The following is a 16,457-nucleotide window of genomic DNA, read 5'->3' on the forward strand; positions in this document are numbered from 1 at the left end:
TTCAATGTAATCCGGTGGAGGCGAAACTAATCATACTGGTATTTTTAGGAGCTCAATTTCCAGATCCAACCTGCATAAAATCCCAGGATATAGTCCCCTTTCTTTTTTTATTCTTTTTTACTTTTAAAAAATTTCCTCATATGGATTGAAAAAGTACAAAATGGAATTCTAAAACAGACCTAATAGTCAGATGAAACAACTTTAACTTCCAAGTGCCAGTGCAAAAAATGCATTCAGTGGAGACAGGCCCTTAAATTTTTACTGTAAGGCTTTTTACTTAAACACAGGTTAGTAAGAATCAAATATGGAAACTTTTCCCAAAAATGTATTTAAAAAATGTTTTTGTTTTGCTAACAGCTCTGCAGACTAAGTAGGAAAATGACGACAACCTGTTTTAACCATTCAAGTCTCACCTCAATAAACATTCAACACAACTCTGAAGTTCCCACTTTCTCTCCAGAAACCTGTAGAAATACAACAGTGAGGACGTTTCAGTTTCCTTTTAACATGACTCACTGGTTTACTTATTAGCCATCAATCACAGGCGCCCATATCCACATGTCGAGATTCTGACAAGAACAGAGTGAGATATTCTTTCTGCTGGCCCACCATGAATTATGACAGAGCTAGGACGAAGGAGGGGGATTTTATAATGAAAAGACTTTTAAGTGGGGTGATCAGGTGTGATGTAATATTCACACTGACAGATTACTAATGTAAAACTCCACAGTTAAAGCGGCTTCCACAGCGGCATTCAGCAGCGCCAGTGTGCATTCAGACTTATCATACCACAGCCCCTTTGTCCTCCAGTATCCAAAACAACTATAATTGCACCTTAGCTACAAAAGCCAAAATGCACCGTGAAATGACAAGGAGACAAAGAAAAGAGAAGGAGAAATAGAGAGTAAGAAGGAAGAAGAAGAGGCGGGAGGAAATAACAAGAGAGACAGACAGAAGCGTGAAAAGGCCGGGAAAGGACAGAAAGAGAAAAAAGAAAGAAAGAAAGAAAAAAGAAAGGGGCTGTGCCTGTGGCTCATTAACCTGGGGGGTGTTAAAAGGAAAGAGAGGAGGCAACACTCACTTTCAAATGAGCAGAGTCATAATGCAGACAATGAGCTGGCGGATGAAGGAGGGAAGGAGGGAGGGCGAGAAAAAAAGCAAGGGAGGGAAGGAAATTCAGAAAATAAAAGGGAACGGAGCAAAACAGTAAAAAGCAAGAAGCTCCCCTCTCCAAAAAGCAAAAACCTCCTGAGGTCCTGTTGCCTAACCTGCCCAGTCTAACCCCAAACCCCGAGGAGCAGCTATTTAGGTCAGTGGGGTCTCAGTTGTGTTTTTTTCCTAATGAGCCAGTAGGAGATGAGCAGGGATCAGTGGCACCCCCAGCCAGCCGTGTAAGAGCCTTAGTCAGGCTTTGGACGAAGCTGTTAGCCAGGAGATGAGGTGCCTGTGGCTGCTGCTTGGACCCGCAGGCTTCTGGAATCAAGGATAGCGTGCCATACAGGGGATCATCTGTGTCCTTTTCTCCCATTCTTTATCCGGCTGCTTCTGTCACGGGCAATCAGCAAACCTGAGCGTCCACATGTCCTCTGCCGTGCTGTCGTTTTGATCCGCGTCTGTCTGAATTCTCTTTATCTTTCCCTGCTGGAGGGGAGAGCTAACTCCAGCCCTTAAAATGAGATGTCATCTGAGGAGTGATCACGCCTCAGCAGTGTTGGGAATGGATGTGGGTTTTTTTTTATTTTATGACTACAGAAAAAGAAAGAACTCAAAAAGCAGTTTTCAGGTAATGAAACATCTGTTTGGCACATCTTTTTTTTCTCAGGCTGCCTTTGGTGTGAGGGGAGATTTTCTCTGTTCTCCCACAGCAGGCAGGTTTACCCACCTACTCACTCTCACTGTCAACAAACAAACAAACAAGCAGAACAATGACAACTGTAAGCAATGTACACAGACTGTCATGCCTGGGAAATGTTTTTTGCCACTTCCCCACAGCATCTGAGAAAAAAAAACTTAAATCTGGAGCAGATTTGTGTGCATCTTATTCTGGTAGGTCTTCATAAAGCTGTAACTTCTTCTCAGTTTTTCATCACTCTGCGGTCCATAATTTGCAAGTACAGAATAAAATACTCAATAAAAATAACTTTTATTTTTTCCATGTGTGCATTTTTGGACAGCTTTTTTTTCCCATTTTCGAATGATTATGATTTGGGGGTTTTGGACTCTAATTGAGAGTTAAAAAGAAAAAAAAAGAAGTTCTCAGAATCTATCTCAGGCTCTGAGAAAAAGAGCTTTGATCACTAAATTGTGACTTTTAAAGTCTTCATGATTAATTGATTAGCAAAGATCATCTGATTAGCTGAGTAACTCTTTGTATACAAGTAAAGGTATAAAACTTGCAGGTACATGTGCACTTTTAAAATGCAGATAAACAGCAAAGAAGGGGATTTTCCATTTTAAATTTTAAAAATTGAGATATTTTTATTCCAAAATCAATCAATCAAAATGAGCATGCGCAATAAACAGTAGCTACATAAAACTTTGGGGATGCACATTAGTAGCATAAAGAACTGCTCACATTGTACTCGAGCTGACTCTTTTGGTAAACACACATGAGAGGAAGAGACAGGTTAAACTTTCAAATTATGCACCAGCACAGCTGTGCGTGTGCGCGCGTTTCTGTGTGTGTATGTTTGGTGATTTAGCAGAGGGAAAGTACTTACTCGGCGTCAGAGTGGTAAGTAAAACACTCTGGGAGGTAGAGGTCGACTAAATCCATGTGCACTCTGCCACCATGCTCTGACGAAGAGAAAATGTGTACAGGGACGTCTGCTTCTGTCTTCTTCTCCGTTTAGCTTTTTTAGTTCCTCGCAACTACGCTGTTTATCACTTTCACTGTTTTCTGCCTCCAATCTCTGCCTCCATCTGCTCTACTCCCCTCGTCTGTAAGACACTCACAGCCCTTCTCATTGTCTGTCTGTCTGTAACTCACACTTCTCAGGCCGCCGGCTGCCTTTGAAGTCCCCTCTGTTGTGACTAGTTGGCTCTGTGTGTGACAAGGGTCTCCAAGCGAAACGCTGGCCCTCATGAATACTCGGCCGCAATATTTGAACGGCCCTCCCCCGGAGCACCGAGACAGCTTTTGATTGGCTAAAGTCAGAGCCAATCAGAGGCTGCCTCTCTCTGGGGCAGGTGGATGATGATAGAGATGATGTTGTGGTATTCAGCACGTTTATTTACATTTAAAGAAGTTTGAGTGGGAAATGGCAGACGAGGCTATTTGACAAAAAAAATAGCAGACCTCACAAGAAATGTAGTTTTTTTGTTTTGTTTTGTTTTGTTTTGTTTTGTTTTTAATTAGAGAAAAAAAAAGATCAAGTGGGAGATCACTTAAAAAAAATAATAATCATAAAAGTCCCAGTTGTGACAGTTGATCTATCCAAAACAGACTGAATCACCTGTCTCTGGTGGTCATTGAGAGTGATGTTCTCAGAAAATTGGATTTTACCAGCCTCATCAAAGGCTTTTTAGCCAGGAAAACAAGGAAAAGAGCCCTGTAAAGGTAAAGTGTATTTACTGGGCTGCAGTGCTGTTGCATTGCTGCCATTAGTATCCTAACATTTGGTGCTGCTGTATAACTGTTTTCTGTTGAATTTGTTTTTGCCTAGCTGCTTGATTTGTAAGAGTGTGTATAACTTTAGAAAAACAGGTTTCAGCCTGTGCTGCTGCTGCTTTAGGTGTTGTGTCTTGGTTTAGTTGAAATTTGGTTAAAAGGCTTTCTGTTGTAATTTTGTTACAATATAAGGCTGTTACATGCTTGTGTACCTGGAGTGTGTGGAGCATATCAATATTTTCAGATCTGTCCGGTTCACAAATAGTTTTGGCCAGCACTGTTCATGTAAAAACCAAAAAAGATGCTATGTTGTGGCCTTTGACTGTTGACTGCAGAAGCCCAGAAAGGTCATGATTAAATGCATCTATTTTTCAGATTTCACAAGATAAAGGTATTTCAAGGTGTTTTTCTCAAGATCCTGACTTTTTTGGTTATACTGACAAAACTAAGGTAGTTATACTAAAATAATGTGATAACTTTCTGATGATCAAAAATCTAATTAGTAGGTTGATTAGCAGGTCGCTGATATTAACTAGAAGACGGCACATCACGCTGCCTTTATGTCACACCCACATGACTGAGGTGAACAAGGCAAGTGGCAAACTCTGGCCGTGATAAATGATGCTGTGGGGAAGTGCTAAAAATTGCAGTTCTTTGAGATTCTGCTTGAGGCTGGCTGCAAAAAGACCAGGAATCAAATAGACACCAAGCCGGAAAGGCAGATTTTTACAGCAGAAGTTAACATGTTTACAGCCTGGTTCGAAAAAGAGCTTGGGTCTGAGCACCTAATTTCTCTATTGGCACACACTGTGCAGGTTTTTTTAAATTATCATTATTTTTATTTTTCTACAGTTTAAAAGACATTAAGATCACAAGTTTTTCCGATCTGAGGCATAGCTCAGCTAACTGACAAGGGTTCATCCCACGGCTGTTTACACGACAACAGTGTAAGGATGAAACGCGAAAATAGTGTTGCATTTCAGCCTCTCGTTTACACAGGAACAGTAAGCTGGCCCAAAACGGTAACTTCCGGATACAACCCCCAGAGTGGAATTTTTCTGAAACGCTCCAGACACTGTTGCCATGTAAACAGCAATCCAGAGATTTCAAGCATCAAGCTTTGCTATGCGCATGCAGATACAACAATACAACAGTAAAATTTATACCGTTGTATTGATCGTCCTCATTGATCGTTGCGCTTGTGCTGCTAAATCTGCTGACTGTCTTTCAACAAAACATCCATCTGTTGCACCACTTCTGCAATTTGCATTCACCAATATGCCAGATGATGGAGATCTACCAAAAGCTGCTTCTGGACAAGACAATTATAGTGCAAACTACAGGCCTGTTGTGTTTACTAAAGGGTTTTCAGTCCATAAGTCCCTGCAGACTTTTTCAATGTGTTTTGGGGTGAAACGTTGTCATGTAAACAGGGCCTTAGAGTGTTGTCTCAAAGCCTACCCCCATTTCCAGTATGGCCTCTGCTGTCTTTTTGCTTCAAAATGCTGTATCAGAAACAGATGGGTGACATCACGGAGATTACGAAGTGTATGAAGTGATGCCTACTTCTATGATTTTTAGTGCTTTGAAACCTAATTTGTTTCTAGATTGCTAAAAATTGGTTGCGGTAGTTCAAGAAAAACAAGACTCTAATAAAAACAAAAACGGAGAAAATAAAATTTATCTTATCATGATCCTTTAGGGCTTCCGTAGTTGAGTGAGAAAAAGAAGCATTCTTCTTCATCTTTTCCCACAGACATGAATACTGCACAGACTCACTTCCTGTTTGCAGCAAATCCTCTTCTGACTTACTGCTGCTAGTCCAGTAGCTACTTTTATCAGATCCGATCATTTATGGCTATGTGCCTAATGTAATGCTTTTCGCCTTTGACTGAAATCACAAGTGTAAGCAATCACAGTAAGCAGAGCTTGGCACTCAAAAAAGGTAAACAGGTGCAGCACGGTATAGTTTGACTGACTGGAGCAGATACTCTGAACCAGAAAACAACAAAACCTGGAGATCTGGTTTTAAAATGGCTCATCTCTCTTTGTCTCACTCTTTTATGTCTACATTTTTTTTCATTTGCCCACAACATTTTTAACAAGGATGAATTTCAGTGTAATTTATTTAAAATAGAAGGATATTTGGTGAGAAATGGCTGTATGAAAAATCACTGTTATTAATGACAGCAGTAAAACAGTGATTCAGCTCATCAGTTCACTGATAAATACTTTAATTTGTTCAGTGAGTCTAAGGTCACAGTCTAACCTGCCGTCACCCTACGAATTAATCCACTTTAAAAGACTGACTCACACGTGATGGGTCAAATTTTCCTGTTTGCAGACACACACACACAAGAAAAACAATTTGATAACTTAAGGTTGTGTTTTGTGTGAAAGCAGAAAAGTGCAAATCATTTTTCAAGAACTTACATCTTTATCTTTTTTAACCTTTGATTTCATTAATTAACTTTTTCTCAACACATAGATCAAGTTCTTTCAAACAAACGTGATAAATCAAAATATAATATCCAGCCTCACAAGTCTTCAAATGATCAGGATCCAGTGACTACAGATGGAAACTATCCTTTTGGCTAACTCTGGTGTATCTACAGAAATGTTAATCAACATGCATTGTCCTTTCAAATGAAATTAATAAACAAGAAATGTAGCATCAAAATTTCACATATGTCGAAGGATCTTCTGCCCGCCCTCCTCCTCCTTTCTCTGCTCTGTGACTCGTGTTCTTAAATGCCCCTCACAAGAACGATGAGCAGGAATGAAATCACCTGCACTAATCTGTTGCTCAGATCAAAGCCAGACAGCAGACTGCACGAGTGGGCCTTATCTCATTAAGCACCACACAAAACTGCTGGCCAACACACACACACACGCACACACTCACACACACTTACTCCATATGTAAACAGACATCTAAACACGAGCACATGCACATAAAGTGAAAGTGAGTTTAAAATCTCTTAAAAGAAACAGAGTGTGTTTGTGATAGTAGATGATGATCAAACACAGAGAGCCAGACACAGAGTGCTGCTGTTAAATCAAATCTCCTCAAGTGAACGCATCACGTAAAGCATTATCTACGATAAGAATGATCTTTGATATTTTACTCTTTTACTCAAAGAGGGGTATTTACACATAACTGTGTTTATTTTTAGCCTTTTCTCATAGCTGCTTTACATGGTTTATATCTCAAAAACATTTTTCTCACTTCTCTATCTGAAACATCAGCTGCTGTCTCTTTAAGACTCCTAGCTGTACAAACCCCCTTCCCTCTGATTGGCCAGATCTCTGAAGGCCTATGAGGGTTTGAACTATTGGCTGCTGCTGTTAGAGGTGAGTTCCCTAATGTGTCATGAACCATTAAGGGGATCCTCATGTGAAGACCTCATCATTTTAGCAATCTAATGAAGATCGTGCCGTATTAAGAACAGATGAGTTTGAGAAGTTAACAAAAAGATTCAAGGATCTCTACAAGAACGCACTGAATTAACCTACCATAACAACTTGAAAAAAAAAAGATATAGTTTTTTGAAAAAAGAAAACTGGTGAGCTCTTGTTTAATGACAAAAATAAGGGGACTAACAGAAATTAACAGATATTCCACATTGGGAATTTTCAAGAAGAGCAACATTTCTTTGATCCAGACATCGCAGCAAAACATGACATTGACCTAAAGTGGAAGTTTTTTTAATGATTATCCTTACTTTTTATGATAAAAAAGAAAGAGTAGAATAAAATAGAGGAATTGTGACCAAGGGGCAACATCCAGTTCAGAGAAATGAAGCATATGTGAAAGTGCAAAAGCTGTTGTTCATCAAAAAGACCAGAAACCACGTACACAACAAGCCAAAAAAAAAAAAAAACTGACTGTTATGGCATTAAAAAACGTATTTACTGCCTGGTTCAAAACGCTAATTTTAGTTAATTTTTCAGCACACACTGTATGGGGGGTGAATGTTCTCCACCTTGGTGGTTTAGAAAATATCAGGGTCAGTGATTGTCCAATCAGAGACACAGCTCAGCACACATGACTGACAGGCGCCTCACAGCTGTCAGAGTAAGGGCTCAAAGACCCTGTTATATCCAATATGGCCGCGTCCGCCAGACTGGTTTCATTCCACTGTTTCAGGAACAGACAGGTGACGTCACAGAGACGCCACCCCTATTTAAACAGTCTACGATTGTGACTGCTAAGCTGATTTTCTGTCGGCCAACTTGATATCTAGAAATTTCTGGTACATTAAAAACATCTGATGACTTGATATGAGCTGCTGATATTACACCCATGTCTTTAGTAGTAAACATATTTCCAAAACATAAAGCAGTAGTGAAGGCTATGCGTGGAAGGGTTAGCTTGCAAATAAATATTGTTAATTCAACACTCAGTTAATATCAGTGGTAGACAGACTCTTTTGTAAGTCTCAAAGTTAATGGGATTAAGTGATACCTCATGTTAAAAGTTAACTGTCTGCATTTCATAACTAACAAACTAAAAGGCAGCTTCTGTAGTTCTGATTAAATTCTGTATTTTATGACTTTTTTTTTTTAGCTGTGAAAGAAACAACATGACAAAGTGGAGAATGAAGTGAACCAAAGCCAAACCCAAAGCTAACAGGAAGTGCTAACAGGTGAAATTCAGCAGATGAAATTGGATACGCTGGCTGCAGTTAAACATCAAAAATATTTTTACACCGCTGAGGCTGAAATGAAGACAGGAGTTCAATAGCTGCTCCAGAGGGATGCGGCCTGTAACAGAGCACCCAGCTGCCAGCTATTGACCCCCACACACCAGATGCATCTTATTTTCTCTGACGAAAAGGAAAAGTGAAGCAGACGCCCTCATGCTCATCTGTGTGTCTGTGTATTCCCCCTTTTCTCCTCATCTCCTCAACTCACAGCCACCAAATCTCTGCCTCCGGGGACGGCTGTCGGATTGACTTCCAGAACCGGACAGTCACTCTGCAACTCCAACACCCCCCAACACACACACACACACATACACACAAATTAGCATCAACCCTCAGATGTAGAGAGTGTAATCTGCTTAGTTTATGCCTGACTCAAAGTCATCCATCAATTACTGAGACAGAGAGGAAGATTATTGACACCATCTGCAAACACTATTGTCTCTCTGCATCTTAACAGTTTCAAAAAGAGGGGGGGCAAAAAGGAAAGAAACCTGATAAACAGTGATAGTGGAAAGTGATAGCTTTTGCTCTATGTGAATTCGTTACAGTTAAACGTCTGTAAATAGACGGATGGGAGGAAAACGACAAGAGGAAAATGACGGAATGACAGACGGATGAGTGCTTGGAATGAGATCACTTTCACTGTATTGATCTTTGCTTCACTGTACAGGGATCAGAGGTCACACACATACACATACACACACACACACACACACACACACACACACACACACACACACACACACACACACACACACACACACACACACACACACACGGGCATGCAAGAAACATAAGAAAACCTCTGGGAGAAGCTTAAAGCAACGCAACCATTGAAATGTCATTTAGAGCTGCTGGGACCGGCTGCTGCTGTAATCCTCAGGGGGTCATTGGTCTTCAAATGGCTTTCACTTATCTGCAGTCCAGCTGAGGAAGTGAATCACTGCAAAGAAATGTATATGCATGCACAAGAGGAAGGCTAATTTGGTAGAATTTTATGATTAATAGGGCTTAATGTAAAGAAAAGAGTCTAAAAATAATGTCTTAAAAAGTTTTCAATGCATTAAAATCTTGGTTAGACTGCCCCCTGGTGGACAGATTCATTTGTCTTCACAGCACTGATGTAACCACAAGATTGTTAAGGGTTGTTTTATCAAAGGAAAGGGAGTCTAACTGAGCTGTAATCTGATTTAAGTTTACCCTGATTACAGAGAGTGCTCAGAGTCCAGCTCATTTCATTTTTGTCCCCCAAAATCGTGCCGTGAGGTGTCCTGGCAGGTGCCCATCTGGAGAACTCTTCAGGGCGATTATGTAACAAAGCCTCTCCTAACAACATAATGTGGATTACCACAGCATAGCTCCCTCATACTCTCAACAAGCAATATTGGATTAACAGGTCATCTTCCGGTCTCAGGAGCTGAATAGCCTTAGTTCTCCTGCCTCAGTCTCCCACTGACAGTGATTGGTGGCAGATCTGTGAGAGTTACTCAACATCTTGTTTCAAACTTTATTATAAACCTTATTAAACATGTTATCATGATTTCATTTCTGTAGGATTTTGCTATTTTATAGTTGTCTCTTCATTTAAAAGAGAAAACATTTTCTACTTGCATTTCCTTCTATTTCCCTCAATGATTGTATTTGACTTTTCTTTTTAAGCTAGATTAAGGGATTACATCACTACTTATATCTGACATCTTTAGCTCTTGCTTTGCACATTTTTTTAAAGGGTATATTGTGCTCCTTTTAATGCTTTATTTTGTCACTCTGAAGTAGCTTTACACGATTTACAGCCAGAAAAAAATCTCTGTTTTTCATCACACTGGGGTTTTATAAAAACTGTTACTTCAGCAACTATCTGAAACACTTATTTTTAACTAATGTCTCTTTAAGACTTCTTGCTCTACAAACCCCCTCCCGTCTGATTGGCCAGCCCTCTGAAGGCCTGTCCCGTTGTATTGTGTGAAACTTTCTTGCAGCAGCAGGGAAATGCTCAAATTTGGCATCTAGACTCTGTCCTCATCAGTCCTTGCAGATTTGTTCTATATGCAGAAATTTGAGGAGTGTGGAGATAAAATCTTAAACCCTCTCACCAGAGCCTGCAGGTGGATGATGGGGAGGTAGAAGGACTTAAAGTCTGAGCACTCTGCAGAGCAATAGAGATGGCAGAGCGGAGGCTCAGGCCAGAGCTCTTGCAGGTTTGATAAACCACCAAACAGGAAGGTGAGGGGATTGTGAACCTGGACATGTTTGATATGAAGTCGGTGCAGCTGGACCTGGCTGCTTGGACCTGTTCATAGGCTTTGACCCAGTCAACTAACCATCAATAATTTGACTCTTGACAAAGTTGCACGCATTCAGCTACTACACTTTCCCATTTTCCTGCACTACTCATAAACTTTGAGGATATGGGGTCGTCTAGTGAGCCTTAAATTTTGTTTGTGACCCTCAGAAGGGCCTAGATCCTGCACTAGGAACCACTGCAGTGACCTGTGAGTGATGTTTGTTTAACGCTGCAAAATAATGTTGCATCTCACTTAAAATCTTATCAATGTGAAAAGGTCTAGACCAAGCAGCAACCTTCTGTCTAAGAATATGAGACAATGTGGAAGTGCTAAAATCTGCTGTTTCTCCAGTTTCCTCTTGAGGCTGACTCTGAAAGTACGTAAGTAAGTCACATAAACACCAAGCCAAAAAAGTCCCCCCCCCCCCCCCCCCCCCCCCAAAAAAAAAAAAAAAACCTAACAGCACACACTGTCAAGGGGGGCAAATTTTTTCCTAACTCGGCAATTTAGAGGATAAAGATTGTGAGCTTGCCCAATCAGAGGCACAGCTTAGCTCACATGACTGACAGGTGCTCTATAGCTGTACTCAAAGCCTGTGCTACTTCCAATTTGGCAGTGATAGCCAATCTGCTTCAAAAATCGTTTTTCAGAAACAGACAGGTGAAATTTAGCCTTTAGCCATTTAGCTTTCTTCTGCTCTTCTGTCCTTTTTCTGTCTGACAGTTTGCCTCCTGTGTCGACCATTACTATAAAATTAATCACAGAAATTATTTTCAGCCGAGAAAAACGCAGATCTCTCTTTTCACCACTAAACTTCGTCAGCTGGCGTGGCGTTGTCATGGAGACTTAGACAATTGATCCGGTTTTGCTCAACCCTATTAGGGAGCTAAGAAATAGCATTTCGAAATAACCTATATTGGTGCTGACCATCTCATTTTGAAGTGTGGATTACAATCAGGCACTTAGAAACTCCTCACAGCCCCTTTAAGTCTAGGTGTAACATCAGTTTTAAATGTTAAATGCTTTTATACAAGTTTTGTTTGTTTGTTTTTATAAAGGGTTGCTAATAGTTAAAATTTTATTTCACTGTTATGGATTAGTGAGTTTGATTTATTTGATTACAGTTGCTTTACTTGAACAAATATGGCTCTTATGCACAGCTTTCCAGTAAATCCTCCTTTTACACACCAACTCACACCTGGTTCCTCCACCAGCTGGTGTGGACCTGACACACACACACACACACACACACACACACACACACACACACACACACACACACACACACACACACACACACACACACACACACACACACACAGTTTTCTGGGAGTCAGCTCCACACACATCTACTGCTGATGTCAGGAACTATTATACAGACATTTACATAAACTCACACACACATAATAAAAACAGCATGCAGTCTATCTCATCATATCACTTTTATCTCCACAGGTGGTAAATTGAGCCCTCTGGCTCCCTGTCAGCTTGTCTACTATAAACAAATCAACACAGACGTACACACGGACTAAAGCAGCCAGCCTGTTGTGTTGGTTAAAAAAAAGTTGAGCACAGCTTTATGTATTCACCTTCTGGCTCTCTTTTTATCCACACATCAATCCTCAGTCAGCCCTTTAACCCGGCCTTACACGTTCTGTCAGCAGCTCCACAGGTGAGCCAGTCTCTGCCCACAACGCCGTCTGTCACCACAGAGAGCCAACGCACACACTCCAGTTTTATTTTCTCAATCCTTCACCTCCTGTTCTTCCTCACATCATCGCCACTTTCTCCTGCTGTGAGTAACTCTCTCCTGCCGTTCATCTGATCATCACGATGTAACCTGGAGTAATGTGGTGGGAGAGGAGTGCATCATGGAGCACTGCTGGGATTTCATCAGTTCTGGATAACAGGGGCATAACTATGTTTACTTATTACTTAATCTCTGAACTAATCAGCTTTGATCTAACAGCAGTAACATGTCTGGGAACGTGCAATATGTCCAACAGCCAATACCTTTTTCTGTGCGCTGCATTTTTTACAGTCTAATTGAGATGTTTCTGCTGTCACTACTTTTGTATCTATTTGTGGTGAGTCTCAGTTTCACGGAGGCTTTGTGTTTGCTAACTTCAGTGGTATGAACCCACAAGGGAAACAGATTGTTTTTTTTTATTTACCTACAATAAGCAAATCTTCCATTTTTTGAGATTAAAAAAATCATGCAGTGGATTTTTGAAAACTATAGGGACCAAGAAACAGCTGTAGATTCTGTTGAATGGAGGTTGGATTGGCTTTTTCAGCGCAGTGTCAAGTAGAGATAGACTGATATGGATTTTTTAGGGCCGATACCGATACTGATTATTAGTAGGGCGATAACTGATATTTGAAGACGGTGTTAATTTGCGGTCAAAGTAAAAACATTGGCGTAAAAAAATTTGAACAATACAAACTCCAACACTTAACTGCATTCAAATGCCTTCAAGCATATGTTTATTGAACAGCTCCCAGGCTTAGCAGCATGTTTTATAAAGTTAAATAAAAACTAAAAAAAAAAAAATGAATAGCTAAAGTTTTCTACAGTAAATAAAGTTTTCCAAAATTTCTATGTAACTGCAATACAACTGGACAGAATTGAGTTTGTGCTGCCTTTAATAGGCGTGTAATGCAGTTGAAATAATTTTCTGTTTGGTTTTACATGACTGATTTTAAATGACCATTTAGGGCTTCCCTAGTGTAGACAAGGAGAAACTCGCCTCGTGTTTCGCCTGCTTTTGCTCTCCATATAGACTGTCCTGTATACGCCACAGCCTGCAGATGCCTGATTGGTCAGTTCTACTTGCACTATAAACAAACAGCCAATCAGAATTCAGGGGGGCAACACCACCCTGGAGGCTTTCCTCTAGAAATACCCCTGTTGTGTAAAAATGTCTTCAGCTCTGATGCCTTCCTGCTCTGTCCCGATGCCCTTTCCTCCCCTCACCCTGCACCAGCCCTCCTCCTCGTCCTCTAAGCTTTCTTTGAGGCTCTGTTGTCATAACCCCACCTTCCGGTCATCACCTAACCAGTTAGCCCCCGCTCAGCACACTCCACTGATTCCCGGCCACGAAGAGGAACACCGGTCAAAATGTAATTTTCTGCAAGATTACACATGATAATGACTAGCTTTGGAGGGTTGCCATTAACGATGACTTCCAATTATAGATGTATAAGTATCGATCTGTCAACAGAAGCTGGAAGGGGGAGATGGTGAGGAAATTTACAGTAATGTGTTACTGACACAAAGATAAATGCACACAAACACACACACACACAGAGTCACAGTGGACGCTGCAGCAGACACGTTGAATAGATGAACGATTGCTAAACTGCTCACAAAGTCCTACAGAGGCTTAAAAGCAAGCACTGATGGGAGCCAATAGAACGCCTGAGAGGTGAGTTCACCTGGGAGCAGAGTAGACCTTCACCTGGTGTGACACACACACACATGCACGCACACACACTGTTTCCATTCAAACCCTACACTGGACTGTTTCTAAGCAGACGAGAAACACAAACACACTTGTCCATCCCCTGAAATGAAAAAGAAGAAGCCTGCGTTTACTTTCCCTCGTGTTTGTCTTGGAGCTTTCGCTCAATACTCACTGTCAGGTTCATCCACCGGCTGCCTGCTGGATGGCCGGCTCTTTCGCTCCACAGCTGCAGTCAGTCAGTCAGTCAGTCTCAAGGACAAACGCTCTGGCTCTCCTCGCCTCCGGTCTCTAAGGCTCAGCGATGCAGCAGCGCTCACACACACTCCCAACACACACACTCAGACACACACATACACACACTTCTTTCTCTCCTCTCCAGTGCTGAGTTTACCTACATACCTGCCTAGCTGGCTCGCAGGGGGAGTCCTGAGAGAGTGTGTCAGACAGAAAGTGTGTCTAGTGAGGGGATGGTGAGAAGAGGGTGAGGTGGATAAGGTGTGTGAGTTGGGGGGGGCAGGGGGTGCAGACTGTTGGGGAGAGGAGGACACAGCCAGCACTCCCTTATATGCAGCGGGAGGAGGTGAGGAGTGGAGGAGTGGAAGGGAGGGTAGAGGAGACACAGTGCTCCGGCGCTCTTGTATTCCCATAGATACAGAGGAGGGATTTCTAATGCAGCCTTGCAAGGAAGGGAGAGAAGGAGAGAAAGGGACAGCATCATATTTCAGGGATGTTGAGTCAGCATGTAAATGTGATGCATGTGTTGATAGAGCTGGAAATATTTAGAGGGCACGTTCCCACAGGAAGTTATGGATCAGAGCTCACTTCATAGGAGCAGTATGTGAATTTGTCCAAGAAACACCACCACGAAAAAGTTCAAATGATGTGATTCCCAGCAACTGACCTGTCTTTTTAAGATGTTACGTGGCACACAGCCACTAGTTTCTACTCTTTTTATCTCCAATAATCTCATTCATTTTAACTACTTACCTAGGAGTTCTTACTTTATTCTGCATATTTTTCTACTTTAAAGCTCCTGTGCCAACTTTTTGTCTTGTTGAACAGTAAAATGAATGTGGTTGTCTTCAATGACCTATAAAAGCAAGCAAGACCATCAGCAAAAAAAAAAACTATTATCCCTCTATTGTCATTTTTAAAGCTTGTTAACGCTGCATGGGGTAAGCGCCACACTGCAGGAACAGCATTTCCTTACATTTGTATGGTAAAGGTTTTTTTTGATTAATTCAGGAGAAATTCTTTTCATCAGAAAACGCCACCTAACAATGTACAGGTACAGAACAGCGGAGTGGCAGAGGTACCACTTTGCCTACAGGGGGTGACAGAACTGAGAAAGTTCATCAGTGGAGCTTTAAAGGTCCCATATTCTGCTCTTTTTCTGCAGTTTAATATGGATCATTGATGTCTTCATGAAATGGTAGTAACATGTTTTGGTTCAAAAAGCCAACAAATCAAGCACAGCAGCATTGTTTCCAGGCTCTGTTAGCTCGTCTGTTCAGAACGGTCTGATTTAGTGGGCGTGGCCTTCATATGTAAATGAGCCACCACTGATACCACCCTGCTCTTCCGCGTCACTGAGAGCGGCACCACGAGCTTCGAATGCACAGTGTTTAGAAAACAGCAAGGCTCGTTTACAGTAGCATTACAGGCTAAAACAACAGGCTCACTACAGCTAAAGATAGCATCCTGAAGCTAACACAGAGACAGGGGACACTGAGGAAAAGCTCTTACATATGCTCCACAGCACACAGCATTTAAAATACTCACATTTCCAGGGTCCGAGGTTTGTTGGAGGATGGTTGGTAATGCGCCTGGATTCAGGACCAGTCCATTCGCTAGCCCTCTGTTGGAAAAGCAGTTAGCTGTGAAGTGACTAGCACACACATGCACAGTTTAACTAAGTGTAGCTGGAACATTTCCTTGATAAATGAACTCTAGCCACTTAGTCTTGTCTTCTTGGGAAGCTTGTGCATGGAACTATGTGGCTGTTTACAGCCAAAAACAGCCACACTCCTCTCTCTCCAGCAGCGGGGAGAAGAGTGGGCGGGGAGGGGGTTCGGGTATCTGCTCTGGTGGACCAATCAGGTCAGACTTGCTCCTGATTGGTCAAAAAAGGGAATCGATGACGTCAGCAAATCCCAGAAATTCCAAACAGCTCGTTTTAGGTCAGGATTTTACATTCACAAGTACTACTAAGTACAGGTTTGGTCATTAAATATAACATTTTGTGGGCTGGGAGGAAAGCCAAAGACCCACAAATTTCACCAAAAGACTTAATAAACTGATTTTTGCTTAATATGGGACCTTTAAAAGCAATCGTGAATCCCTCCTAAGCATTAGGAATCAAAGACAATGTGCAGTCGTAACATGA

The 16,457-nt window shown here is 41.5% G+C and overlaps 1 protein-coding gene across 2 annotated transcripts in view; it reads right to left on the reverse strand.

The window, feature by feature from the left end:
• Positions 1–14,596, reverse strand: part of LOC141802130 (estrogen-related receptor gamma-like) — a 40,738-nt gene extending 26,142 nt beyond the window's left edge. Inside the window, exon 1 of one of the 2 annotated variants that reach the window (XM_074685582.1) lies at positions 14,244–14,596. Coding sequence is in view for 1 of the 2 variants with exons in the window: in XM_074685581.1 (XP_074541682.1) it covers positions 2,721–2,776 (56 nt within the window). In the remaining variant the exon portion in view is untranslated. Of the gene's footprint in view, positions 1–2,720; positions 3,096–14,243 lie in introns of those variants that run through there. The other variant, XM_074685581.1, reaches the window with a different exon arrangement.
• Between the last annotated feature and the right edge of the window lie 1,861 nt (positions 14,597–16,457).

This window comes from Halichoeres trimaculatus, unplaced genomic scaffold (genome assembly GCF_033239565.1).
Source record: "Halichoeres trimaculatus isolate MK-OKI-2021-1 unplaced genomic scaffold, fHalTri1.1 fHalTri1_scaffold_13, whole genome shotgun sequence".
NCBI classification, from domain to species: domain Eukaryota; kingdom Metazoa; phylum Chordata; class Actinopteri; order Labriformes; family Labridae; genus Halichoeres; species Halichoeres trimaculatus.